This window comes from Stereum hirsutum (assembly GCF_000264905.1).
Source record: "Stereum hirsutum FP-91666 SS1 unplaced genomic scaffold STEHIscaffold_7, whole genome shotgun sequence".
Taxonomy (NCBI): Eukaryota; Fungi; Basidiomycota; class Agaricomycetes; order Russulales; family Stereaceae; genus Stereum; species Stereum hirsutum.
In genome coordinates this window covers 1,998,966-2,023,105 of record NW_006763137.1, presented here as the reverse complement: position 1 = coordinate 2,023,105, position 24,140 = coordinate 1,998,966, and the positions used below count along the sequence as shown (strand labels likewise).

General features: G+C 51.7%; 7 protein-coding genes across 7 annotated transcripts; 4 read left to right on the top strand and 3 right to left on the bottom strand.

The window, feature by feature from the left end:
* Positions 1-93: 93 nt before the first annotated feature.
* Positions 94-2,225, bottom strand: STEHIDRAFT_97862 (DAGAT-domain-containing protein). The gene is made up of 13 exons (XM_007304473.1): positions 2,024-2,225; positions 1,820-1,924; positions 1,609-1,755; positions 1,527-1,536; positions 1,422-1,473; positions 1,347-1,359; positions 1,011-1,280; positions 912-944; positions 812-851; positions 613-727; positions 517-561; positions 372-462; positions 94-311 (listed from the first exon to the last, which is right to left on the bottom strand). Exons 1-13 carry the CDS (start codon positions 2,146-2,148, stop codon positions 245-247), a joined length of 1,113 nt encoding a protein of 370 aa, XP_007304535.1. The 5' UTR covers positions 2,149-2,225; the 3' UTR covers positions 94-244.
* A 1,057-nt stretch (positions 2,226-3,282) lies between these two features.
* STEHIDRAFT_111337 (mitochondrial carrier) lies at positions 3,283-4,778 on the top strand (the record flags this gene model as incomplete). The annotated part of the gene is made up of 6 exons (XM_007304472.1): positions 3,283-3,376; positions 3,445-3,510; positions 3,558-3,679; positions 3,746-3,930; positions 3,957-4,164; positions 4,233-4,778. 6 exons carry the CDS (start codon positions 3,283-3,285, stop codon positions 4,776-4,778), a joined length of 1,221 nt encoding a protein of 406 aa, XP_007304534.1.
* A 965-nt stretch (positions 4,779-5,743) lies between these two features.
* Positions 5,744-8,436, top strand: STEHIDRAFT_121770 (thiamine diphosphate-binding protein; the record flags this gene model as incomplete). Its single annotated transcript, XM_007304471.1, has 9 exons — positions 5,744-5,796; positions 5,857-5,993; positions 6,065-6,157; positions 6,215-6,691; positions 6,750-7,040; positions 7,093-7,329; positions 7,387-7,784; positions 7,848-7,913; positions 7,979-8,436. The coding sequence occupies 9 exons, from the start codon at positions 5,744-5,746 to the stop codon at positions 8,141-8,143; spliced, it is 1,917 nt and encodes a 638-aa protein (XP_007304533.1). The 3' UTR covers positions 8,144-8,436.
* Positions 8,437-10,129: 1,693 nt separating this feature from the next.
* Positions 10,130-12,146, bottom strand: STEHIDRAFT_57984 (uncharacterized protein; the record flags this gene model as incomplete). Its single annotated transcript, XM_007303962.1, has 6 exons — positions 10,130-10,411; positions 10,502-10,656; positions 10,717-11,233; positions 11,267-11,594; positions 11,716-11,965; positions 12,020-12,146. The coding sequence occupies 6 exons, from the start codon at positions 12,144-12,146 to the stop codon at positions 10,130-10,132; spliced, it is 1,659 nt and encodes a 552-aa protein (XP_007304024.1).
* Positions 12,147-12,919: 773 nt separating this feature from the next.
* STEHIDRAFT_57377 (dipeptidyl aminopeptidase) lies at positions 12,920-16,737 on the bottom strand (the record flags this gene model as incomplete). Its single annotated transcript, XM_007303914.1, has 17 exons — positions 12,920-13,025; positions 13,092-13,145; positions 13,216-13,260; positions 13,336-13,456; positions 13,520-13,544; positions 13,607-13,681; positions 13,743-13,797; positions 13,850-14,120; positions 14,186-14,287; positions 14,347-14,588; positions 14,672-15,288; positions 15,350-15,509; positions 15,603-15,784; positions 15,858-15,941; positions 16,017-16,120; positions 16,178-16,373; positions 16,450-16,737. The coding sequence occupies 17 exons, from the start codon at positions 16,735-16,737 to the stop codon at positions 12,920-12,922; spliced, it is 2,727 nt and encodes a 908-aa protein (XP_007303976.1).
* Positions 16,738-17,050: 313 nt separating this feature from the next.
* Positions 17,051-18,062, top strand: STEHIDRAFT_97847 (uncharacterized protein; the record flags this gene model as incomplete). Its single annotated transcript, XM_007304470.1, has 5 exons — positions 17,051-17,105; positions 17,176-17,286; positions 17,367-17,574; positions 17,656-17,961; positions 18,025-18,062. 4 exons carry the CDS (start codon positions 17,051-17,053, stop codon positions 17,930-17,932), a joined length of 651 nt encoding a protein of 216 aa, XP_007304532.1. The 3' UTR covers positions 17,933-17,961; positions 18,025-18,062.
* A 3,173-nt stretch (positions 18,063-21,235) lies between these two features.
* STEHIDRAFT_57885 (P-loop containing nucleoside triphosphate hydrolase protein) lies at positions 21,236-23,897 on the top strand (the record flags this gene model as incomplete). Its single annotated transcript, XM_007303957.1, has 18 exons — positions 21,236-21,301; positions 21,371-21,446; positions 21,500-21,548; positions 21,607-21,628; positions 21,694-21,859; positions 21,929-21,969; positions 22,034-22,089; positions 22,164-22,268; positions 22,323-22,448; positions 22,503-22,516; positions 22,588-22,616; positions 22,670-22,686; positions 22,743-22,820; positions 22,876-22,923; positions 22,986-23,189; positions 23,251-23,557; positions 23,620-23,693; positions 23,744-23,897. 18 exons carry the CDS (start codon positions 21,236-21,238, stop codon positions 23,895-23,897), a joined length of 1,632 nt encoding a protein of 543 aa, XP_007304019.1.
* Positions 23,898-24,140: the final 243 nt, after the last annotated feature.

Sequence of the window (24,140 nt, the reverse complement as noted above, 5' to 3'; positions counted from 1 at the left end):
TGGCGCGCCTTCTCTCCGGGTCCTTCGAGAGCCTTCGCTTGACCTTCCTCAGCACACGCCACACGCTCGGAGGAGCAATCTGTGCGTCGTAAAATATTTCTCAATGGAGTCCGGATTAATGTGTGGGGTACATGTGGTATATCCTTTAGTTCGTAGTGAAACGCTTGGTGATGTACTCGGGCAAGAAATACGAATCATGGCGAAGAAATGGTATTGTAACGTAAATCGAACACTTTCTGTTCATTCAATCGATAATGCTCAACTCTCTCCGCCTTGAACGAGCAAATTCATCCTTGTATGTGTTCCAGATTCTGCCGTATGAAGCCCGTGAATAACACCCAAGGCAGCCCGAGGAGGAACTGTGTACACACCTCATCAGTTCTGCAATATACTCCTCCTGCGTCGCCCTAACTTCCTCCACCGTCGGCTTCTCAGAACGTTTGACATGGATTGGTCGTCCAACTGTTCATGCCCATGAACATCAGTGTAAGAGGATGAAGGCTGAGCTTTACTTACTGACGGAGACGATGCGTCGTCTGTAAGGCATCAATCCGAGATTGTCTAGAGTGACTGTCATCAAGATGAAGATTCCACAGACCGAACTCGACGTACAATTTAGAAGCCCTCTGCCATGGAAGAGTGGCAGCGTGAAACCGAAGACGTTCTGAAACTTCTTCTGGAGTTTATGAACCGTGGTGCCCGGGTCATTTGCCATTTGTTGATATATCTGTCGTCCGGGAGGAAAAGAAAAGAGAGCAACGTGAAATGAATCGTCTGATATAGGCACAAAGCGAGTGGGTACTCGGCTTACATCGTTTTCGCCAAATGAAAACACTGGAACAAGATCTGCTCTACAGACCACTATCTGATGAGCAATTCATGCATCCATAGCTCCGAGAACATCGACATACCCATGCTGAATGGCAATCTTGATGAATCCGAGCCTAAAGCAAACATATATATATAGCAGTGAGAATCGATGCACAAAATATATAAGATCCAACACGCACCGTCTTCTCAAAGTCAAATCTGCCGTCCCAGGACGAGCTGCTAAGCTCTCTGCTGCACCTCCCACGACGATGGTAATAGCCTGCCCCGCCCCTCTACGCAGAATATTGCTGCACGATTGCTTGCTGACGGAGCATATTCCCATGAGCAGGAGGATCTCGCGATATATTGGGACATTAAAGTTGGAGGTGAGGGTGAGGAGATGAGGTTGAAGCCCGGGGAACGCTTCAGAAAAGCCGGTCCCTTCCGTGGCGAAAGTAGCGATGGCGCCCCTGAGAAGACAATCGAAAGAAGCATCGAGTTGAGTTTCCTCTATGGCGAGACGATGTGATACTCACATTCCGATGATACCTGGTTCACAGACCAATAGGGGGATAAGTGGATGGAGCCGAACCGAACAAAGTAAGACGCACCGTGTGGATGGTATCCAAACACATATGGCCGATCCGGTGGAAGGTCGCATTCCTAAGCACACACCGTCAGACTGTGAAGTCAATCACACAAGTGGTGATGATGACCTTCTTAAAGCTTTGGTCAATGTCCCAGCGTGAATGAGCGTCCTGTTCAGAGCGACATGCCATAGGATTGCAAGGGGCTTACGAAGCAGGGTAATATTCAGCGAAATATTTCCAAAAGCGCACCGAGCGGAACCATGGGCTTGTACGACCCCCATGCTCAGGTGCAGTATCCACATACAATGCCCAGAGTAGGTAGGCGGCAAGGAAAGGCCACAAAGGCGGAATCGAGCTGTGTCGTAAAGCGTAGCGGTGAACAAGATGACGTTCCGTGGACAAAGGAAGTGCAGGCTGACCACAGAAGCAAAAATAGGAAACTCATCAACGCGATTGAGGTTGACCACAACGCTACGACAGTCATCTGCATCCTCCGTGCACGCGGAATCTTCGACGGCACGAATCTGGAGAAGAATGCGAATGAGCACTGAGTTCGTTAATGACAATTCGGGACAGATAGTTTGAAAAGAGGTGCACTGTCCAACCGAAGACCAGTTACTGACTCGACATGAGCTTGAAGTGCGGCAACGGGATGCAAAGGTGTGACAGAGAGCTTGGATATGCGTTCTTTGATGGAGGATGAGGATGGTGTACGCGATGTCGACAACAGATTTGGCCGAGCATCCATTTGCAGAAGCACAGGTCAGTTGAGATAGAGCTGATCTAGTATTGAGACGACGTTGGGATGATGCAAGGACGTCTAAGAGATGCGGGTGAGAAGGGGTAGATGAAGGTCGATCCAATAGACCTGCGTCAGAGACAGGGAGTGTTCAGGAGTGGAGCCCACGCTTCAGATTAGATTAGATCCGGATCTACTAATTATTCGACCAGAGTTGCCGGTCTCTTCGATGACTGCTCTGCATCCATGAACATCGTGGCAGTTCTCCATATACTTATCCTCACCCTGCATGGAAAGCCAATCTACAAAGGTTGCAAACTGTCGTATTACAAGATACTTGTGACCAAAGAGCCACAACATCAACACTGCACGACAACTTCCACCCACCGTAGCGACTCCGAGTCGGACAGACGAACCCCGGACCAGTTTTACTACATACACATATATCTCGCAATCTACTACTTATTCATGCCAAGGTTCAGAGTAACCAATTGCAGGGCCGGAAACTCGACGTCCAGCTTTCAACGTGTACGGAAGCCTCAAGGTGGCGACGAATTGGTACGAGAGGGCACTGCTGCACGTATAAGTATCATGGCTGGTGCTTGTATTTTCGGAATACTTTTTTTTGCGTTACCTCCTCGGAATATCGTGTGAGCAGCTCTGTCCGTGCGTAGAACAGGGTTCACCTTGTACCGTGAGTTTACATTGTGGAGATAACGGAAGTTCGTCCGTTGTTGATTCAGAATAGCCTGGATTGATGTGTAGTCAGGGGGGTATGGGAGGCTCGAATATGTTAGTCGGTCCAGACAGGCCCCGTAATACTTTTCATCCCATGCGTGAGCACGGTGGAGGGGTGAGAATAGGTATACATCCCACTTTTGAGGACTCGAGAGAGCGACCTAGAGCGACGAGCCCTCTTGTCGGAAAAGTTGACTTTCGGGGCTAAGTTCAAAGCGTATGCGATCGGTACAAAGAGAATCAACATGGGTATGTAATAAACCATGAACCCTCTTACCTTCTAACACCCGGACTTGTCAACACGCACGGTCCTACACAAGGGGAAGCCTTGAACCCATGGGAGCTCCTGAAGGCCATGAAGGTAAGAAAGGTGCGTCGTCCTCACCTTCTCCTGAAACGAACGTCATGGTGAACATCGACCTAAACCGCGTTCTGGTCTTGGTGGTAGATGCTGTCGACCTCGACCCGACATTGGACTTTGCGGCGGGTACTATAGCGGGTGAGTTCGACTTTATGATGTCTGAACCTGTCACACACTAGCGATGCTGATGACTGGCTACCTTATAGGAATGGCTGCCTTAGTTGTTGGCTATCCCTTTGACACTGGTGACGTACCTCAGCATCGACATATCGGTCACACTGGCAATACTAATCATGGGTACCACTACTTGCGGTTTTAGTGAAAGTACGCTTTCAGAGTCCAGCAACACAAGCCAGATACCGCTCGACGTCCCATGCCATAACCACTATCGTGCGCGAGGAACGCTTCCTGGGTCTCTACAAAGGTATCTATTCACCTCTGGTGCGTGCTTGTTCCACTCGGTTGTACTTCTCCCTGATCTCACTTGCGGATGGTGCACATCTACAGGCTTCCTGCGCGCTCCTGAACGGCATCGTATTCGCGTCATACCGATTCTTTCTCCGGCTTCAACTGCATCATGCAGGGCAGGTCCCGACGCTCACCCAGATAGGGCTGGCTGGTGCAGGATGTGGTGTTGTATCTGCGTACGTGGCTCTCTCTTCTGTTGCGCGGACCGCCGAGGTGACATTAAAGTATGTCACTACTGCGCCAATTGTAGATTCATTACCGCCCCCATCGAACTCATCAAGATTCACCAGCAACAGTCACTCGAACCGATCCATATCCGAGGGTCTACGTCCTCGACTACACCTACGGCTCGAGCTCTGGCTGCCCAAATATTCAAAGAGCGCGGAATAGCGGGCCTGTACCGCGGTATCACCGCGACTGTCCTACGTGACACAGGGTATGGAGCATACTTCCTCGGTGTAAGTATTTCCTGACCCTATTCCTGTCACCCATATACGATGGCTCACACCATCTGCATCTGCCTCAGTACGAAGCGACAATCCGCTTCCTCTCACCACCGCTATCTTCCCCTGCGCACATGGCTAATCAAGACCCACTTCTCGCAGAAATGTCCACAACGCTTTCGTTATCATGGGCACCGCTCTTAATCGCAGGTGGGGTCGCGGGAATTTTAGGTTGGGTCTGCACTTTCCCTTTCGACATCGTCAAAACTCGCATTCAGGGATCCTTCGATGGCTCGATACCCGGTACCCATCCCCACCCACATCAGAGTCTATCAACGTCCCCCTCGCCCACGCCACGACCCACGTCCTCTCCATCCCCAGTCCGTGCTCCAGCATCTACATCACCGCTTCTTCCAAACCCCTCTTCAACACCAAGTGGTGGTGGTGGCGGGAGCGTCAGCACCGACCTTTACCCCTACAGAACGACCTGGTCCACAATCGTCCACTCGTACCGCACCGAAGGTGTCCGAGTCTTCTTTCGCGGACTCGCACCGACGCTCATACGCGCTATACCTGTCAACATGGTCACATTCGGGACGTTCGAGGCTATCGTGCATGCGTTTTCATGATCTCCATTGACCGGTGACGGTTCGAATCCATAAAAATCGCATATGCCACCTCGAAGCCTCCTGGATGGATGCCCCTAATGGCGACGCTCAAACAGCACCAAGGAATGAAATGGAGATGAGGCGGATATGACAGCAATGTGGCTTAGTCAAGACATGGGATCGAAGGTAGCACTGATACCCTCATCCTTCTCATTCGCAGAAAGGGCTTGGATCATGTATGCGAAGCAGTCAAACATTGGACTGTACATACTCCCCATGTAATCACCGAGTCAACCTCTGAACAGAGTTATTCAGTCCCATATTCATGGTGAGGATCCTGGTTCCAGTCCGAGCTGTCGGGCGGTGTCGGTCGCAGATGCCGGTGTAAGGTGTGGGTTCCGACCACATACACGCAGAAGGAGCTATATGCCGCTGCGTGCGAGCGGTAGATACGGTTTATACGGCAAACTGTGCATACAGACCGACCAAAGGGAATTCGAAGCGGCCGCTACCGCTAAGTACTCCTGGATGGGTTGGAGAAGTAATGACCGTACTTCTGCCACTGGGTTCAAGATAGTGAAATTTATACGGTCCTCCGTTGATTGGCACCAAGAAACAGTGGATAGAGGCGGTGGTAAAAGCACCTTTCGGAGATGGTAGCCCATCAGTCAAGGACGTCTATGATTGGCCAAGACCGGCACGTTCGAGTAATTATGCTCGGCGGCTGCTGTAGTAGCCCACAGGGCAAAGACGCACACACTTGTGGGCGAGAGAAAAAAATCAGAAGAGGGACGGTCGTCTCTGAGAGACGAGGGAAACGGACATTGGATTCACGGAGAGCGTGGAAGAACGTTGGAAGAAGCGGCGAATGGCGGAAAGGCTATTGATGTCATAGCGCCAAAGAGCGAGGCGCTATATAATTATTTTTGCTCATCGATACCGTCCCGACCACCACCTCCTTCTCCATCACCACCACAACTACGATCATGGCTGGCGCTGAATCCAAGTTCCCCATCGACTTTCTCTCCAAGTACAAGAAGTGAGAGCACAACCACTAAATAAACCGCCTTTATGTCGCTCATCCAAGTGTCTCATCCAGATTGAAGCTTGACCCATCTAAGCCCCAGCTTACCGACACTGAGCGCGATACTCTCCGCGCGAACATCCAGTTGCTTCGCGATGTCATCGTTCTCTTCACCGCCACTGGTGCGGCCAGGGGAGTGAGTGGGCACACTGGTAAGCGTTTGCCCCTATCATCACCTATGACCTCCATGACTTCGAGCTCATCAGTACTCGCTACCCCTTAGGCGGAGCCTACGACACCGTCCCCGAGCTCTGCATCCTTCTGTCTTTGTTCGATTTCTCCGACAAATTTTATCCCATCGTTTTTGACGAAGCTGGTACGTGATCATACCAATCGCCCAGCTCGCGTCTGACCTGTCGCGTTGCTTCCTCAGGCCACCGTGTTGCCACCCAATACCTCATCGCTGCTCTTCAGGGACACATTCCCCCAGAGCACCTCCTTCATTATCGCGCTGCAAACTCAAAACTTCCTGGCCACCCAGAGCTTGGTTTGACCCCAGGTGTCAAATTCTCCTCTGGCCGTCTGGGCCACATGTGGCCCTTGGTCAATGGTGTCGCCCTCGCCAACCGTGACAAGACTGTCTTCTGTCTGGGCTCGGATGGCTCTCAGCAGGAGGGCAACGATGCTGAGGCTGCTCGACTCGCGGTCGCACAGGGCTTGAACATCAAACTCCTTATTGACGATAACAACGTCACCATCGCTGGTCATCCTTCCGATTACCTCGGAGGTTTCGAGATTCACAAGACGCTCGAGGGTCACGGCCTCAAAGTTTTCACCGTCCAAGGCGAGAACATCGATGAGCTCTGGTCCGGTATCGCTCAGGCCATTTCCTATGATGGTCCTGCTGCTGGTCAGTAATATGCTCAGAAACTTAGCGTCCCAGACCCTCACCGTCTGTAAACTTTTAGTCTGTTCGAAGCGCGTTATGGCGCCTGGTATTGCCGCTATTGAAGGTTCCCCACACGGTCACGATGTTATTCCGGTCAAGGCTGCGCTCGACTACTTCAAGACTCGTGGCTATCCTGAGAACCAGATGGCCGACATCCTCCTCAACATCAAGCCGACCACTGTCCCATACCTCTACGTGGGATCTACTCGCGAGAACGGCGCCAACCGAGTTGTCTTCGGTGAAGCTGTCAATCTGGTCCTCGACCCATTGAGCAAGGAAGAGGCCGCAAAGAAGGTCATGGTGATTGACAGTACGTTGTGTCTATCCGTATGTCGTCGTTGAACCCGCTGACGTGCGAATAGGTGACTTGGAGGGCTCTACCGGTTTGAAGGTTATCCACCAAAAGCACCCAGAGGTCTTCGTTCCTTCCGGTATCATGGAGCGTGGCAACTTCTCCGCGGCAGCTGGTTTCGGTTTCGACGAGGGCAAGTTCGGTGTTTTCTCTACTTTCTCCGCCTTCTTGGAAATGGTTGTCTCCGAGATCACCATGGCTCGCCTGAACAACTGCAACGTCCTTTGCCACTTCTCGCACTCTGGTGGTACGTCTGGATCGTCCTATATAGTTCAGGTTATGATGCTCACAAAAATGGTTCTAGTCGATGAGATGGCCGACAACACCTGTCACTTCGGTGTCAACTCCTTCTTCGCCGACAACGGTCTCTCCGACGTTCAGTCCTGGCTCTACTTCCCCGCGGATCCTCTTCAGATGATCGCAGTCATCAAGCGCGTCTTCTTCGAGCGTGGCGTCCGCTTCGTTTTCTCCACCCGTGCCAAGGTCCCATGGATCCTCAAGGAAGACGGGTCGAAATTCTTCGGCGAGGGTTACGAGTTCATTCCTGGAAAGGACGAGGTCATCGCCGAGGGCAAGGCTGGCTACGTCGTCTCTTACGGCGACATGCTCTACAGGTCCTGGGATGCCGTCCTCAGGTGCAGGCAAGAGGGCTTGGACGTCGGTCTCATTAACAAGCCAACACTGAACGTGGTCGATGAGCAGGTAAACCTTGTTTTATTGTATATGTTATGGCCAACCGCTCATTTGTCTTCGTTTCCCTTTCAGACGCTTCGCAAGATCGGAACCAGCCCCTTCGTCCTTGTCGTCGAGTCGATGAACCAGAAGACCGCCGTGCGTTTTTCCGCCCGACTCTCTCTCATACACCTAACCTGACCCGCGCTCTTGTTTCAATACAGCTCGGTTCCAAGCTCGGCACATGGCTCCTCGAGCGTCAGCTCACGCCCAAGTACGGCTACATGGGCACCGTCAAGGAAGGGTGCGGCGGTCTTCAAGAGCAGGTCCCCTTCCAGGGCCTTGACCCCCAGTCGATCATCGTCAAGATCAAGTCTTTGTCACAGTAAGCGGTCTACCCGTACTCATCTGCACCCCGCATTCGCCTCTTTGGGTTCTTGTGTACCAAAATGTTCGGTTTTTGGCAGGGAAGAGGAGGATCAATAAGCGATGTCGTCCTTGTATGTGGTGTTGAAGAGCGCAGAAGATATGAGAGGAAAGTACGAATAAGGAAGAAGAATTCGATAGACGCAATATTTGTGCCAGTAGTGTTTAATTGTACAATTCTTGGTTTTCTTTTCTCCACTGTCCGTTTCATTGTTCGTGTTCACGAACACGGAGTAGCTCTCATGAAGCTCCTCTCAACTTTGAATCACTCGTAAAAGAGTGCAAGATGCAGTCGTGAGGTCGGACTAAAGTAACAGAAAGTGCGAGAGGTTTTCCGAGGTTCACGACTCAAGTACTCAATGCTGACAATAGGAGTCCATCGAATGGATATAGGATTCCGAGCGACAAGAACAAAATTCGATATATATGTAGCCAGGATACACATAGAATACATACCCTCTAACAATTAAGCCCACCAAAAGCCCACCGCATCCGTGTATCCTTCCAGACATCTTCGCTTTCCAATCAACACACAGTTTCACAACCCAATGGCTGCTCTGTTATGCTGTTGAGAGGCCATCTTCGACCATCAACTAGACACGCATCGTCCTATATCCTGAGATCGACGAAAGTTTTTGTCAGAACGGATCTTCATGATCAAAACGAGCGCGCATATCAAGAAACATGGAGAAGGGAGAATAAAAGTCAGGGAACCGAGCTCGACATGTACCACCTCGCGTATGAACACGAAGGGTATTTAGACGGCACTTCCTAAATTTGTCGGTCATGGATCATCATCGAACGTAACGAAAGAGTACTTAGATACAGTAAAAGAAAGAAGAGAAAAAGAAAGTATACACGACAAGTAGGTAGAGAGACTCACTGTTCAACAACAATTCCCCCCACACAGGCTGGACTGAGCTGAAAAGAGAAGAAGAGAGCGGGAGAGGACGAGCGAAGGGGTTTGGAAAAGTGAGCGCAGGTCGTGTCGAAGGTCTACAGAAAATGTAGTTCGGACTCCGCACCTTTCCCACGACGAAATCAAACCGCCACGGTGCGCGCCATATAAGTTACGCCACAGGCCTCGACATACTCGACGCAAAGATGAAGGCAATAATTGCATGACAATGATTAGCGGTGTCCGTGCCTACGTATGTATGTATATGTGTCATCGTATACAGTCCTAGACCTAGAAAACCACATATCGACTACCAAAAAACCCATGTAAAGAGGAAAAGCGGTCACACCAACTCGAAGACGAAGAGCACAACTCACCCTCTCGGGCCACGGCAAACAAACAAACAAACAAACAAACAAACCCAAAGCAAACAGACCGAAGAAGCTCAACCGACGAAAAGGCCTGTAAGCAAAGCAACAACGCACAAACCATGAAATATGAAGACGTAGCAGAAGAAACAGTCAGAGCAAATGAGACTTTACAGATGTGTATATGTACGGACCGATTCAGATATGTATCTATGCGTGGATGTGATGTGTGATGTGATACATAGTTGTAGGAGTAGGTAGGGGTGGGGCAACTAGACGAAGGGGATGATATATGGGAGGTAGGAATGGATATGAAGGGGAATGGGTGGGCTAATGGATGGTGGAAATGATGGTAGGGAATGAAGGGAAGGGGTAAAATGAAGGGAAAGCAAAAAAGGGGGGAGGGGGTGGGGGTGGGGGGACATGATGTGAAGAACAGAGGGGATGGGATAGTCAATGAGGAGCGGGTGAAGAATAAGTACTAGTATGCAGGAGTGGGAGGTATGAGGGGTATTCGACTTGAGAGCTCAAATGTTCATGAGATTCATCTATGCACCTATGTATATATGCACTATCATGATCCACGGAGATGACGAGAGAAAACAGCAGAGGAGCAGCAGGGAAACAGTAGATCAGAACACCCGGAGGAAGCAAGGACAACATAAAACCCAGAGGAAAGAAATCTAACTCGAGTCCATATATACCACCTCATCGTCGTCTGGAAGGCTTCCGAGGCCATCGCTTGGCGTGGCGCTTGATGGCGGTGGCGAGAGCGGCGTTGATGGTAGCGAGAACGATGCTGCTGGTAATGACAATGGCACTGGCGGCTGTTCCTGACTTGGCTTTTGTAGCGGAGGATCGAGGTCGACGCGGGCACCACCTTCAGCCTCTGCGCGAGCATAAAGTTCCTCGCGCTTGCTCTCGTCGATAGTAATATTCGCTAGACTGAGCAGGGCTTCGGCGAGCTACAATGAGAGAACAATCGGACGTCCAACAGATGAATAAGCACACTTGAGGGTTCCTACGCACGCTCCCAATATGAAGGCAAAACGCACCAGGGGACGAACATCATCCATCTCCATATCGACATCATTCGATGTGCTAGCAGGTCCCTTCACACGCTCGAAGAACGAAATGGCCGTCTCCAATGCTTGCCGTGCCTCCTGCGCCTCTTTACTTTCCAACACCGAACCTGTCATCCCATCTGTACCTGCGCCAGCCATTCTGCTTGAATCGTCGCCACCACCGCTGCTCGAACCTGCGGCTGCACTCTGTTCCCTCTCCAGCGCATCCTCAAGCTCTTCCACTCTAGCTCCAACAAGCCAACACCGTCCCCTGGCCAAACATATCCTTGCCCTCCATGCCTCCACCTCGCCCACATCCTTCATCTGCTTGAAGATCGCATCTGCCCATTTCGCCCAGTACGTCCTATCCTTCGCACTCGGCAGGCGTTCCGCCACGGAAAGAACCTCGCTAGCAATCGTGTACAGCTCCTTTGCGCGAGAGAAGGTGGAGTCTTGAGAAGCGGGGGTGAGGGTTTGGGGAAGAGGGTTGAAAGGGTGTGGCGAGGAGCCTAAGCCCAGACCCGAACTAGAGCGTGCACGAGCGAAGATATGCGAGTGTGAGGAGAGATAGGGTGGGTGTGGCATGTGGAAGATTCCGCGAGAGAGTTGATCGTGTGCAGTCAAGAGGTAATCGGAAGGGGTGAAGGTTGAGGGGGTGGTTGTACCGGGTGGGCGACGGGCTGCGATAGCACGAAGAGGTGGCCAGGTAGGGATGGGCTGAGGCTTTGGGAGTGGGATGATAGAGGTGAGTGGCACGGAGGCTGGGGTTGACAATGTGCTTCGAAGCTTTTCGTCGGCAAGAGAGACGAGAGTTCGACCCCATACAATGCCGATCCGCCAGTCCGTCTGTTCGATCTCGAACGGCCGTGAGCTGGTACTGGAATTGCTGCTCCTGCTGCGATGGGAGTGTGTAGTAGGCAGGTTTTCGGATATTTGAAAGACGTCTACGGCGGAGAGCCAGTATGATGAGGGTGTCGTGGGTTCGTCGCCGGTGGCTAGTGAAGGGTCTTGGGCGATGAGATTGCCAAAAAGGAAGAGGGACATGCCGAGCAGGACGTGAAAGGCAGTTGGGAGATCTGGGGGTCTGGAAGCAGAAGGGAGGAGCACATGGATATTGAATTGAAGTCACGATGGGGACGATGTGAAGTGATCAGATGCTGAACGTAAACGTTACGCGGAGTTGGTGATGAGAAAAAGATGCGCACCGTGAGGGAAGAGAGGGCGTTGCGTTTGCTGAAGCTTCATCTCCGGTTCGTGAAGAAGATACACCCCAGTCTCGGTTAAGACGCTCCTCCGGCGGAGTGAGATCGTGTGCAGACTCATCGCTGTCTGTGCGCCTGAGCTGTGTGCGGCGGGAGGTGAAGAGGATGGAGGGATCGTCGAGGATCTGGATGAAGCGATGGCACTCGTGGACGACGGCTCGGAGGGTGGCGAGAGCTCGTGAGGAGTTGTCCGCTGGAATGCGACGAGTTGTAGATATAGAACGATAGAAGTGAGGACGGCACGTACATTCGCAGTCCTCTGCGGCGGAAGCAAACGTCTCCTTGAGGTCCTCCCAATCTCGCCAGTCGCAGAACGTCTTCGTGCGTTTGTTGGAAAGATGCTGGTCGAGGGGGACCGGCAGTGGGATGTTCATGCCTGGACCTGAGGGAAACTTTGCATCCTCGGGCAAAGCGCAGGAAAGCAAGGTGGAAGAGCTCGAAGCAGGCGAAGCAAAGGAAGACGCTTTCAGGGACGGAACGTAGAAGCGGCCGGAAGGACTCGCTTCTGCAGCTGGCTCGTCTCTGCTCACCGACCGACGCTGTCGCTTGAAGCTCCTGCTGGGAAGATGGAGGTTGAGCGAGAGCGCGTCAAGGTCGAGTTCGTCGCCGTTACCGTCGCCGTACCTGTCTAGGACGTCCGGGTCGTCAAAGATGCGACCAAAGGACGAAGTGGTTGTGCTTGAGCTCGCGACGGACGACGACTGAGGACGCCTGTGGACGGGGTGGGGAATATGGTGGGCAGCCGAGTCGGACCGGTCTCGTCTCTGTGCCGCGGATTGCCGGGTGTGGGACTTCCAAATCCCTCTTGCGTTGCGCGTTCGCTTCTGGCCACGGTGGAAGACGTGGACGAGGGAGGGGTCATGGTCGGGCATCGCTCTTGCGGTTGCGGGCAGTGGTCGAGGCTGATGGAGAGCGAAGCAGAGCGTCATGGGAGACAACGTCAAGACCGCTTCAGGCTGAAGACCGACTCTCAAGCATCGAAGCCGTCCTGACCCGGCGCGAATGCCTCTTAACGATTTACAAACGCCCCAGAGGCCGAGATTCAGCAGGGGTCAGGGCGAGACCGCTCTATCCCCGACTCGATTGTTCCTACTCATCCTATTTCTCTATATTACCTACTTCGTCCTCTCCGTACATGTTCCGCACCTCACCATCCTCGACGCCGCCCACCCTTGCCCCACTTCTCTACTAAAAAGTCTGTCATAAACTGGTGCAGCTCAAAGTACGCCCCCCGTACGGATATACTGTGCGCACTATATTTCCCGACATATCAGCCGTCTGTGGAGCATCAAAGCCACAAACTTAGAACCCGCTCTCACCTGTCCGTGAACATCCTGAACCGGAAATTCCGGATGTGCGCTTTCGTGAACATGCTATACGCCCCCTGGATCAGTATCATGTGCTCGACGAGGACAGGTACCCTCGAAACAAGATGAGACTCACTCTAGCAGATGCGCCGTATTCGCGAAATGCACATTATCGTCCCCGCTGTCCACGCACACGCGATCCGTCAACACGTACGAAGAACTCCCATGCTAGCGTGGCAGAAGAGGAAGTACTCACCTTCCATGTGCCAGCAGATAATCCACGTTATCCCACCCCGTTACATTCGCTATCGACGCGTTCACGTACCCTCCCGGGTTCAGGTCTGGGAGGCCCATGTACCGTTCCGTGTAGATCGAATCTGTGCAGATATCCGTGGTTATCCACCGCTCAAACACTCCGAGTAAGTAGGTTATGTGCTCACCATACATACGCCAGCTGGTGGGGGGCTGCAGAGGTTCACTATTTTGAGCGAGAATGGATAGAAGATATAGGAGGTCATGCCACGTACCGCGACGGCCATAGCCAACGAATGTATCCCTGCGTCAGCTTCCACGACTTTCGAGCTCATAAAGCCGCCATAGGACTTCGTCATGGAGATTAGCCTAACATGCGCCACATGCCACATCAGGACCCAAACAACGCACCCATCCCCATATCCCGATCCTCTTATCATCAACATACTCCTTCGTCGCCCATATCCTACACAAAACAGTAAACTCTCTTCGCGATAGCTTCAAACGAATCATCTCACCTCGCAGCCTCAATCTGATCCACCGTCTCCCAATACCCCAAATTCCGACTGACCGGATTCCTCAACTGTCTCCCTTTGAACCCAGTCCCGCGCCCATCGACGGTGACGATGATATACTCCAACGACGCCGCTAGATAATGATGCCAATCGCGGTTGAAACCGACGTTGACCATCTGAGAGCCAGGACCGCCGTAGACGCGGAAGAGGACGGGGTATTTTGTTCGTCCGGAGTCATCCATTCGAGGTGGCCGCATTTCCATCGCATTGAGCTCTGTGCAGATGGGTGAGTGTCAGTAAAGTCGCAAGGAAACAGACGGATAAGTGTGGGATATTCACCGTAGCCATTGCTCTCAATCGTGCTCCATTGAATAATGGGGGCTTCAAATCGATTCCACGTCTCGTTCAACGCAGCGTTGTCGTGCAGCACATGCTCGAATTCTGTTCGATCACGAAGTGGTTAGGTCTCTGAAGACAGTCAAGAACTGTATAGCACGTACTGCTATCGTTAACAGCCACGATCTTCTGCCAAGGAACGTTCGGGCCATCGTAGTTCAGAAGGTAGAACCCGGCCTGAGGTGAGAATTCAGCCGAGAACGTCCCAGTGGAAGACGTATCCGTGAGTTCGACGAGTTCAGGTCGTGCTTCCTGCTGCTCCGATGAGAGGCCCGAAGCGAGATTCGAGGGCAAGGCCACAGAGAAGATGTGTCTTTCGATGGACGGTTTGGCAGCGGTGAAGTATCTGCCCAATTGACCAAAAAGTAATCAGTCCAACATACCGCTCGAGGGTCGCAAAGACGATGAGATATCGGGATAAAAACGCACACAGTGCCTGTCTTAGCATCCACTGCTTTGATACCCGTCACCTCCCACTCACCCTCCGTCAAAAATCTCGGGACGCTCGAATTCGCAGGACTAAACAGCGCAATATGATTATAGCCCCCACTCGGTACGATATCCAAGTACGCGCCACTCGGGGCCACGCTCTCCGGCAGCGGCTTCGCATCCTGGCTCGCCTCGATCCACCCGTCATCTCCCTCTTCTCCGTCTTTGCCCAGCTTCCTCACCACAGTCCCCCAAACTACACTCTGAGCCTCCTCCACGGCGTCAAGATCGAAGTACACGACACTGCCGGTCAGAGCGTCCCTCGAACTCTCCTTGAGAATGAGACTCGAGTTGCCAATCCAGGTGACTTGGGTGATGATGCTGTCGTTGGCGGGCTGTCGGCCCTCCCATGTGAGAGAAAATGAGTATTCGGAGGGCGTGACATCGCCGACGAGAGCGCGTTCGGATGTGAATTTAGCATAGTCGAAGATATGGGCAGTCACGAGTGGGTTCGGATATCCGGGCTTGGGGTATTTCATGGTGATGGAAGAAGTGTAGGGGACGACGGCGTCGTTGTCGTCGGTGGGATTGTAGACAGGGTAGGAGAACTCAGGGACCTAAATTCAACGGTGACTGCGTTAGCTGCGGTGATTGGGAGGTTATAGGAGGTCAACGAACCAAGGTCTCGTCGAATGCGAGGTATGCAATCTTGCTCGAATCCGGAGCCCACCAGAGTGCGAAGTCCGCAGAGAATACTTCTTCCTCGTACACCCAATCCGGAACGCCGTGGAATAGAGATGCATTTCCGTTGGACGTTACAGTTACCGGGGATGTCGAACTGCGTATAGAAAAGAAATAGATATCGTACAGTTGATTGATCTAGTTTACCACAATTCCGATGTCTAGGATCAAATGAGTGTGTTGAGTGAACACGTACGTCGGCGTGTCGAGCACGTATAGATCATTGTCCATAACGAAGGCGATGGGCTCTCCAATAGGCGCCCATGTCGCGTAAGCTGTCACTGGAGGGTCAGACGGTGAGACGATAGGGTGTGTTTCGGTCGTGTCAAGGTCTACGACATAGTAGTTGCCCATGCTCGAGTGGCGCCATTGCTAAGCGTAGGGAGAAACGATCCGCCAAAGATTGAGTTTGAGGACAGGACGTTGTATGTGTGCGTTAACTGACCTTGACGGTGTCCACTTTGATGAGCATATGCTTCATATCTGCTGATAACTTCCAGCTCGACCAGTGCAGTCGATTACCGCTCTCCTGTGATATGAGATATAGTTAGGTGAAAGTGACGATGGTGAATATACACAGCGCACAGTCTACACTAAAACATACATCTTTAATGTCCGCTGTCGCAACTAGATTTGTCGTCGTGTTTGTCTTGAGGTCGACAAGCGAAATGTATCCGTTTTGATTGAGGGAGAACACGCCGTCACCGGCTGGGCACAGAACCAATGATGAGTACATGATACATCCAAGACGAGAACGGGACATACCTTCTGGTACCCAGTTCACTTCCGATCGCTCGACTCTGAAAGTCCCATTGAATACATTCTCCATCGTCAGCTTCTCATGCCCCCGGACTATGCGTTTCGTCTCTTTGTAAGAAAGTCCGGCGAATATGCCTACGACTCCGGCGAAGGAGAGGAGTCCCACGAGTGAGAACACGAGCCACCGTATAGATGACCATTGCTGCACACGACCATAACAGGATTATCATGGCGATACTGAGCGTTGATTCATATATAATCACAAAGACCAAACGAACCTGTTTCCGTCGTCCGCCGACGAAGAGCCCGTTGTCGGTCACTCTTTCGTCCTCCTCACCCAGAGTTGGGTACTCCGCGCGTTCAGCAGCGCCAGGTGTCAAAGGTTTCTCCAATAGTACTTCGGACTCGTCAGATTCAGAGCTGGGTGGATCGAATGGACCGTCGCCATAGTAGATTGCAGGACGAATGGGAGTCGATGTCAACACCTCTGTGGATGCATGAGCGGATGTGGGATGCTCCTCAGAGCCCTCAACCTGTGATAAAGGTCCATAATTACTTGGCGGCATATCGCCAAGGTATATCTGTGCGACCACAACGCACAAAGCAGTCAGGAAGAAAGCAGTGCTAGTTTCGTGATGGTGGTCGACTCGAACGGCGGGGGTTACTCGCACCGTGATGCGCCACACGGGTCTAACGCCACACAGATCCACGTGGCCAGCTCCGTTCAACCATTCCATCCTGTTTCCACCCACCGTCGACCGCTTTGTCTTCCCCTCTCCCCTCTAACCCATCCGACATACTTTTAGGTGTTCATATAAGCGAACCGGGTTCCTCACACTGTAATTGCCGACTCAAAAGCTCTGGCTACATACTCTGGCTATGGCGCCTTCAAGACCCTCCAATTGGGATCCCGTGCTCCTCATTTCTCAAGAAGGTCTTCTCAGGTTACGGCTCTACGCTCACAAATGTCATTAACACTGCTCGCGTTCCTCGTCTCCAGATAGTAGCCATGCAGTGTCTTCATTATCTGACTCTGTCAATTCTTGTACCTCCATTACTCTCCATCTTCGCCGAGCCAAATTCATTAGACTATGAGGGCGGAAGCGCCAATGTAGGTGAGAATTCTCACGTTTGCCAGACAGCATCCGTATCAATAATCGCGTGCACGACCGTTTGTCCCCGCCCATATACGAAGGGATGTTGATGGATTGGAGAGAGATGGCCGGTAGGCCAACGTTCCGTCGAATGCATGGTGCAGACCGATGGAATTCTTTCACGGGCTCCTGGAGTGGAGGAAAGCTGGTGGCCGAAGGTGGCGCTTGGTCCGCAGGGATGGATAGCCGTTTCGATCCATGGAGGGGATGGGTATTGGCAGTATGCTGGGTTCTTGCCTCAACAGCAGAGTGCGTCCCATTACACGCACCCTTTCACACATGATTTTAAAGCTCACGGCGCGGCATTCGCCAATAATTCATTACTTGAAGCATATATTACCTATATACCCTTGTCCGACGGCCACGGATGATCTTGGACTTCACCTTGACCCTGCTCTTCAACCACCTCGTTCTCACGACTTATTACTCGGCAGCCGTACCGACTTCCCTTTTCTTCTGGGCCATCATGCTGGGCAGCGCGACCCTCACAATCATCATTGCGGAGCAGATGTGCGTCAAGAGAGAGATGAACGAGGGGCTTGTGGTGGCCACATCGGGTGCGGAAGAGGAGGATGTAGAGATGGGAGGGCTGTTGAGGAGGGACTAGCGAGAGGTGTCACATGTACTTTATACGCGGTAAGTCCTCTTATCGAGAGGCATGAGAGTGTTGTCCTCCCTCGACTAATCGACATGTAACAGCGGGCTATTAATCGTCTAGCTTTTAATTAATATATCCCACAGGTCATGACAGTGAACTTCGATGCGTGGCTCAGACCGAGAGATGTCGTACATGCTTTCGACATCTCCACTGCGCAAACTTTTGACTGGCTTCTCTGCATAATGAAATCTGGTCCCAAGATGGAGCATATCTCTCATGCGTCTTCCATGTCCTCGGATTTCCTCAGTCCTCCCTGTATAGCTTGGTGCCCAGGTCAGCGTTACTCTGGATCATTCTATCTGGGCTCACATTATGCTTCTCAACGATTTCCCAGGTTCATCCATAGCACCCTTCAAACCATGATACTCCTTAGCAGACTCATTTCCACACGACTTTATAATCATCAAACTTCGGACGTCCGAGAACTCCCTACTTTGCGCACTTTACAGGCGCGATTACCTCGTCGTAGCCGATTAGCATGTGGCAGGTTCATTGTGTACTCAAATCACTTACTCTCTGCACAGGAAGCGGATAATGACGCTCGTGGGTGCGATCTTTTGGTGTATCGATTCGTCGGCGGAGATTGTTCACTTTAGATCAGCTAACCGGTACCGCATACGGGTATTCTGGGCGTGTATATTTCTGAAAAGTACGGCCCAGACTTCGAATAGGCGAGCTGAGTAGCAGACGGCACGAATACCATTGATTGCTTTCAGTGAGGTCGCCGACGCCAACAGTGGTTGTTCCCAGACCTTTACCAGAGAGGCATCCCTTCATGTAAGTCTGGTTCGTTACTCCACTTTGCGACCGTCCCTCGTAGGCTCTTTATACCCAATGCAGTCTGCCCTTAGCCGTGCAGTCAAGCCGCGATTGGCCGACCATTCCCTGTTCCCCGCACTCACCGTTTGTACACACAGAAGGACGTGCTCGCGATTGTAATGTGATCCTGCTACACATCGTTTACCACGTACTATGACGTCTTCGATGGTCCATGACAGGGCGCGTGTCGAGGAAAATGACCCTGTCTCCGAGGGAAACAGTTCATGCTTGTACGTCGAGGTTCTACGCTGTTGCAAGTTCACTGAATCATAACCACAGTTGTACCCAATTGTACGTGGAGATAGTATGCCGATGATCGAGAACTCGCATGCTGTTTGCTATGATCAAAAGATGGGCTACTGGCGCTCATGCGCGTCCTCCAAAACCCCCAGGGCGAATCCCGTCAACTCCGGGAAAGGAAATATCGGAGGATGCGGAGGCAGCGAGACCAATACAGCAGTGCTGTATTTTAACTCCGCTGGTTGCAGCTCAGTTAGCAAGTGCTGCCATCGATAGGCTGTACAAGAATGGGCTTGTGGCGTTGCTTCGTGTTCGCCACCTTGTCGCAGCTACGACTCGGGGGCCGAATGGCCAAGCCACAAACTATCGTTTGCCTGTATCGGTGAGTTCACTCCTTTCTGGTGGAGGATACGTCAAGAGTAGGCATTTTATACTGAATATTCTCACAATCATCCTCAATGGCAGGTCAAGGTATCCCTTCAGTAACGCTCTTGTCAGCGTACGACTGCATGGCGTCAGTGCGCTATCCTTGAAAGCTTGAACGCCGGACATTGTCCGATGCCCTTTTCGCCGGTTACTACTTATATTCGCCTTGTGTTTCCAATGCGGCATGTTGACAGATGTAAATTGTTGAACGTCAGGATATCCTATGCCCCGGTTCCGCAAAGCAGTAGATCGTAAGTACATTTCACTTCCCTCTGTGATATGTTCGTTGCTTTACCTCACGCTATCCTTTGTGATTGGACGAGCCATGGTGATACTGTTTACTGGTACCCCATACTTCGAGGAGTGTCCGGGCCAGGGTCATCGAAGCCCCTTCGTTTGTTTGACGTCCACATGCATATTTTGTTATTTCCCGATCATGCCACTGACCTTCATACTGCTAGTGGCGCTGAAACGAGGTGCTGATCCTCCTGTTCTCTTTGAGATGGAATGCTTCTTCCAGCCCGTTCCTTCCGGTCCGAGTCGTGCAACCATGGTTCAAATATTGTCAGAGGACCTACCAAAGGCCGCTTATGCATTATGATGGACTATCTTCTGTCTGGGCCCGTCCAATGAACTTTGTCCTGCGCGGGGTTCGAATTGAACGTCCAGCTTGTCCTTGCGAGGATCAATGTCACCTGCACGGTTTCCTTCCATTGTCTCATCGTTCAAGCGATGCTTAAGCTTATACTTCGTCCGACTACCCTTGACTTCATCGCAACCTAGACTTCTAGACCGATGCATATACATATTCGTCTTTGATTGCAAGAGGATTCATCTTCTCAAATTCTCTCTGCCTGCTGCCAGCCTCATGCCTGGAAGTCGGTTCTGCATTACGTTTCTTCCCGCCCTGCTGGGCTCTGGCGGCTCAACGTGGCAGAAGTTGAACGACTTCCGACTACTCACAGCTCCCGTCGGCTTTTCGTCCGCCCCGTACGACAATGACGCTCGCAGTCATTCAGACTCACTGCTCCTCGCCGACTGTGGTCTCGGTATCTCCCAAAATATCGGTGTTTAACCCGGCTCCGAGGAAGTCCCCTGAGAGTTGTTGGCGATGAGAGTGAGCAATTATCCTGTTATTGATGCCACTGATCCTGCTCGTCTGACGGATATGCGAAATCCATGAACGGCCTGCCAGTCCACATGCGTACCCGCTATCTTACGGCGATGTTGTTACATACGTCCGGGCAAATACTTATCTCGTGCAGGACGTGAGTTCAAGTGACACGAGTCGCCACGGCAGGTTTGCACTACTTCAACCCAAACGAAGTTTCCAATACGGCAACAGACATAATCGGAAACGGCAGGGGTGAGTACAAATCCTTAATTTAGTAAGGGTCAAACCCCCGAGGCCGCTGCTCATATCTCGTTGTTCGTGTTAGGCCAATATTCTTTGTTATGACGGTGCTTGCTCACCTAGACATGATTCATTTGACTTATCAATAGTCATCAATCTGATAATATCCTTGCGCGCCCAAACGAGCGTCTTAGGAAAAGGATGAAGGTGGGGACAAGGGCGCCTCAGAGAGTGGCCCGCAATGTCGCCTCGAGGAAAGCGGATCCGCTTGGAGTAATCCACCTCATCGGCGGCCAATCCACGGGCTTTCCACACGAGGCACGCATGATTCATATAAATTCAGGACTTGCACTCCGACTTGCGCCCGTCACTCTCCCGCCCACGACCCCTTCTTGCATTGCTTCTGTTCGGTTATGGAGACCGTCAAGGGTTTTCTTTCTCCCTTCGGGAATGTCTCTGCGTCCATGCAAGATACACTGGTGAGCCACCCCACTCTCTTGCCCCTCTACGCCACCTATGCTGAAAGTGGCGTCTATTTCTCTAAACAGAAATTGGTCGTCATCGGAGGAACAGTAGAAACTGCTCGCAGAGCCTCAGTATCTGCTTGGAATGGTTTCGTAGATTGTGCGTAGTCGTGTAACATGCCTTTCTATATTTACACCTAACAATGATTGCAGCATTTTTCCTCACGGCTCACTTCAGCCAAGATGATTATCCATACGATTGGTGAGCTCTCACGTTCGTCGGAGATCACGAAGTTTCAGGCTCACAGGAATGATCTCAGGTTGATGCATTGGCTGTCTAAGGTTCGTGTGGTGGCGTTTCCGTTCTTCCTTTCTCGTGGTTGACAAACGTGTCTCACCGTACACAGCAACCCGCATGGGGACGTAGTCGCGAGTTTGATATCACCACACGAAGTGCAGGCCGCCGTGGTCTCACTACAGCAACTACGGGAGATCTGAACGAAGATGAAATGGCAGAGGAGGACGGGATCGAGGGGAGAAATAAGCGCAAGGTGGCTTTCTTGCCTAGCTTAGGTCAGTATCCTCTTCCCGCAAGCGCCCCCCTTGCCCACACTCAATGAGTTTGTGACCGTCGACACCCAGATACCCAGCACACGATTTACTACCGAGGCCACTGGCTCCGCGTAAGTCTGTTATTTCGTGTGATTCCGGGACGGGCCTCGTATACTCAGAACTCGTTTCGTATAGATCACGCGGACGAAGAAGTTCGAGGAGTACGGCCATTATTCCTCACTCAAAATCAGGTAATCGGAGATTTACCACGGAACGTCCGAAGTCCGCTTTATGTAACCAGTACGCTGACGTCGGGTATCTCTAGTGTTGTTGCGCGGAATAACGATATCCTTAAGAAACTCGTGCTGGAGGCAAAGCGTGAGTATGAGAAAGACACCGAACACCGTGTTCACATTTACATGGCCGACACGTAAGTAATTTTGCTCTGCATGCATGTATACTTTCATCTCATGCGGGAGGAAAGTACTCATGGATGCTGGCGCTGGAATGGTGCACGGGCCAAACGTCCCATGACTTCAATCGTCCTGGAGCCTGAAGTGAAAGAAATGCTATTAGCAGACTGCAAAGACTTCTTGAGTTCCGAGGACTGGTATGTTTCATTTATTCTGGGACACCTGCTGTAGCTGATACGTTGCGTCTGTAGGTATGCGGAACGCGGTAGGTCTTAGCCCGAACCTTCTCCCTGGTGGACGGATCGTTCGTTTCTAATGGATTTGTGGCGCTTGCAGGGATTCCATTCCGGCGTGGATATCTTCTGGTGAGTATGCCACCATACGCCCTCCGCGATCGTTTTCGGCTGACCTCCATCAGCATGGTGTTCCGGGCAGGTACGTGTATTATGACCGAGATCGGACGACTACGATCGTAACATGGTGCTTTGCAGCGGCAAAACGTCCCTAATCCATGCGTTGGCCGGCCAATTAAATCTTGATATCTACGTTGTTAGCCTTTCGTCGAAGGGGTGAGCAACTATCTTCGCTAGTTGGATCACGATTGTTTCTAATCTAGAACCCCAGTATGAGCGACAATACCTTGAACACCCTTATGGGAAATGTGCCGTCAAGGTCGGTCCGCTTTGATAGTCATCAGAGCTCACAGCCATATTGATATATTGCTTTTGCCTTAGATGTATCCTGTTATTGGAGGACCTAGATGCTGCATTTACCCGCTCGGTCAGCCGCGACGCTTCTTCTACAGGCGCTCCTGGAGCTACCACCACTCCTGTGGCTACTGCAAAGACGCCTGCTGAGGCTGCTGCAAGCGACGGGTCGACTCTCAGCTTGAGCGGCCTTTTGAACAGCCTAGACGGTGTAGCGGCGGCAGAAGGCCGGTGAGCTCTTATATTTTCCCTGCCCCTCGAATATGTTTTGATTCGTCCGTCTCCTGTTCAGCCTTCTGTTTGCCACTACAAATCACATTGAGCGTCTCGATCCTGCTCTCAGCAGGCCGGGTCGCATGGACGTGTGGGTGAACTTCAAGAACGCGACCAAATGGCAAGCTGAGGGTATCTTCAAATGTTTCTTCCCATCCCGGACGGTTTCTCCAACGGCGTCTTCGTCCACGCAAGATGCCTCGCAGAAGAACTTGCCTATTTCGAAGCGAAGGGCCTCTTCGCAGGCTGTTCCATTGCTCGCAGATTCTGAACTGGCTGAATTGGCCAAGCGCTTCGCAGATGCTATTCCTGAAGACGAATTGAGTGTATGTGAAATCCACCCACACCTGCGACTCGTACAGCGAAGTTGACGATGAACGTGTCACAGGTTGCTAGCTTGCAGGGTTATCTATTAAAGAACAAGACCCGCCCAAGAGAGTGCGTCGACGAGGTCGTCGGGTGGTACGTAGTCGCGAATGCTCTGCTGCCAGCTCCCCTAATCGTACTCTCAGGATTATTTCGGAGCGCGAGTCACGCGCGCGCCTCAGAAAAGAGAAGGAAGAGGTGAGTTGTTTCTGCTTCCATACCTCGGTAGGCTATGTATTAATGAAGTTCATTGTACAGCGTGAGGCAAAGGAGAAGAAAGAGGTTTGCTTCTTCTTGTGACACAATTCCCGATCGATGGAGTCCTGACCATCTTTTTTAATAAAGGCGGAGGATCTTGCTCGCAAAGAGGTATGTTGCCGTTTTATCTACATCCGTGAAGCCCCGGTCTCATTGCTTGCCACAGCGAGAAGAAGCAGGTGCCAAGGCAGTACGTTCTCCGCTGTTCTCATGCTCGCCATTCGACTCTCACACCTTGTCTTAATAGAGGGAAGAGACGCTAACCAAAGAAGTGAGTGTCGCTTT

Excerpts from the sequence above, each read along its gene's own strand:
- STEHIDRAFT_97862 (XM_007304473.1), bottom strand. The coding sequence starts at position 2,148 with ATGGATGCTCGGCCAAATCTGTTGTCGACATCGCGTACACCATCCTCA. Across the intron at positions 945-1,010 it reads GATTTGACTTTGAGAAGACG|GCTCGGATTCATCAAGATTG; the intron begins GTGCGTGTTGGA and ends TGTTTGCTTTAG. Across the intron at positions 562-612 it reads TGGCAGAGGGCTTCTAAATT|ACAATCTCGGATTGATGCCT; the intron begins GTACGTCGAGTT and ends CAGTCACTCTAG.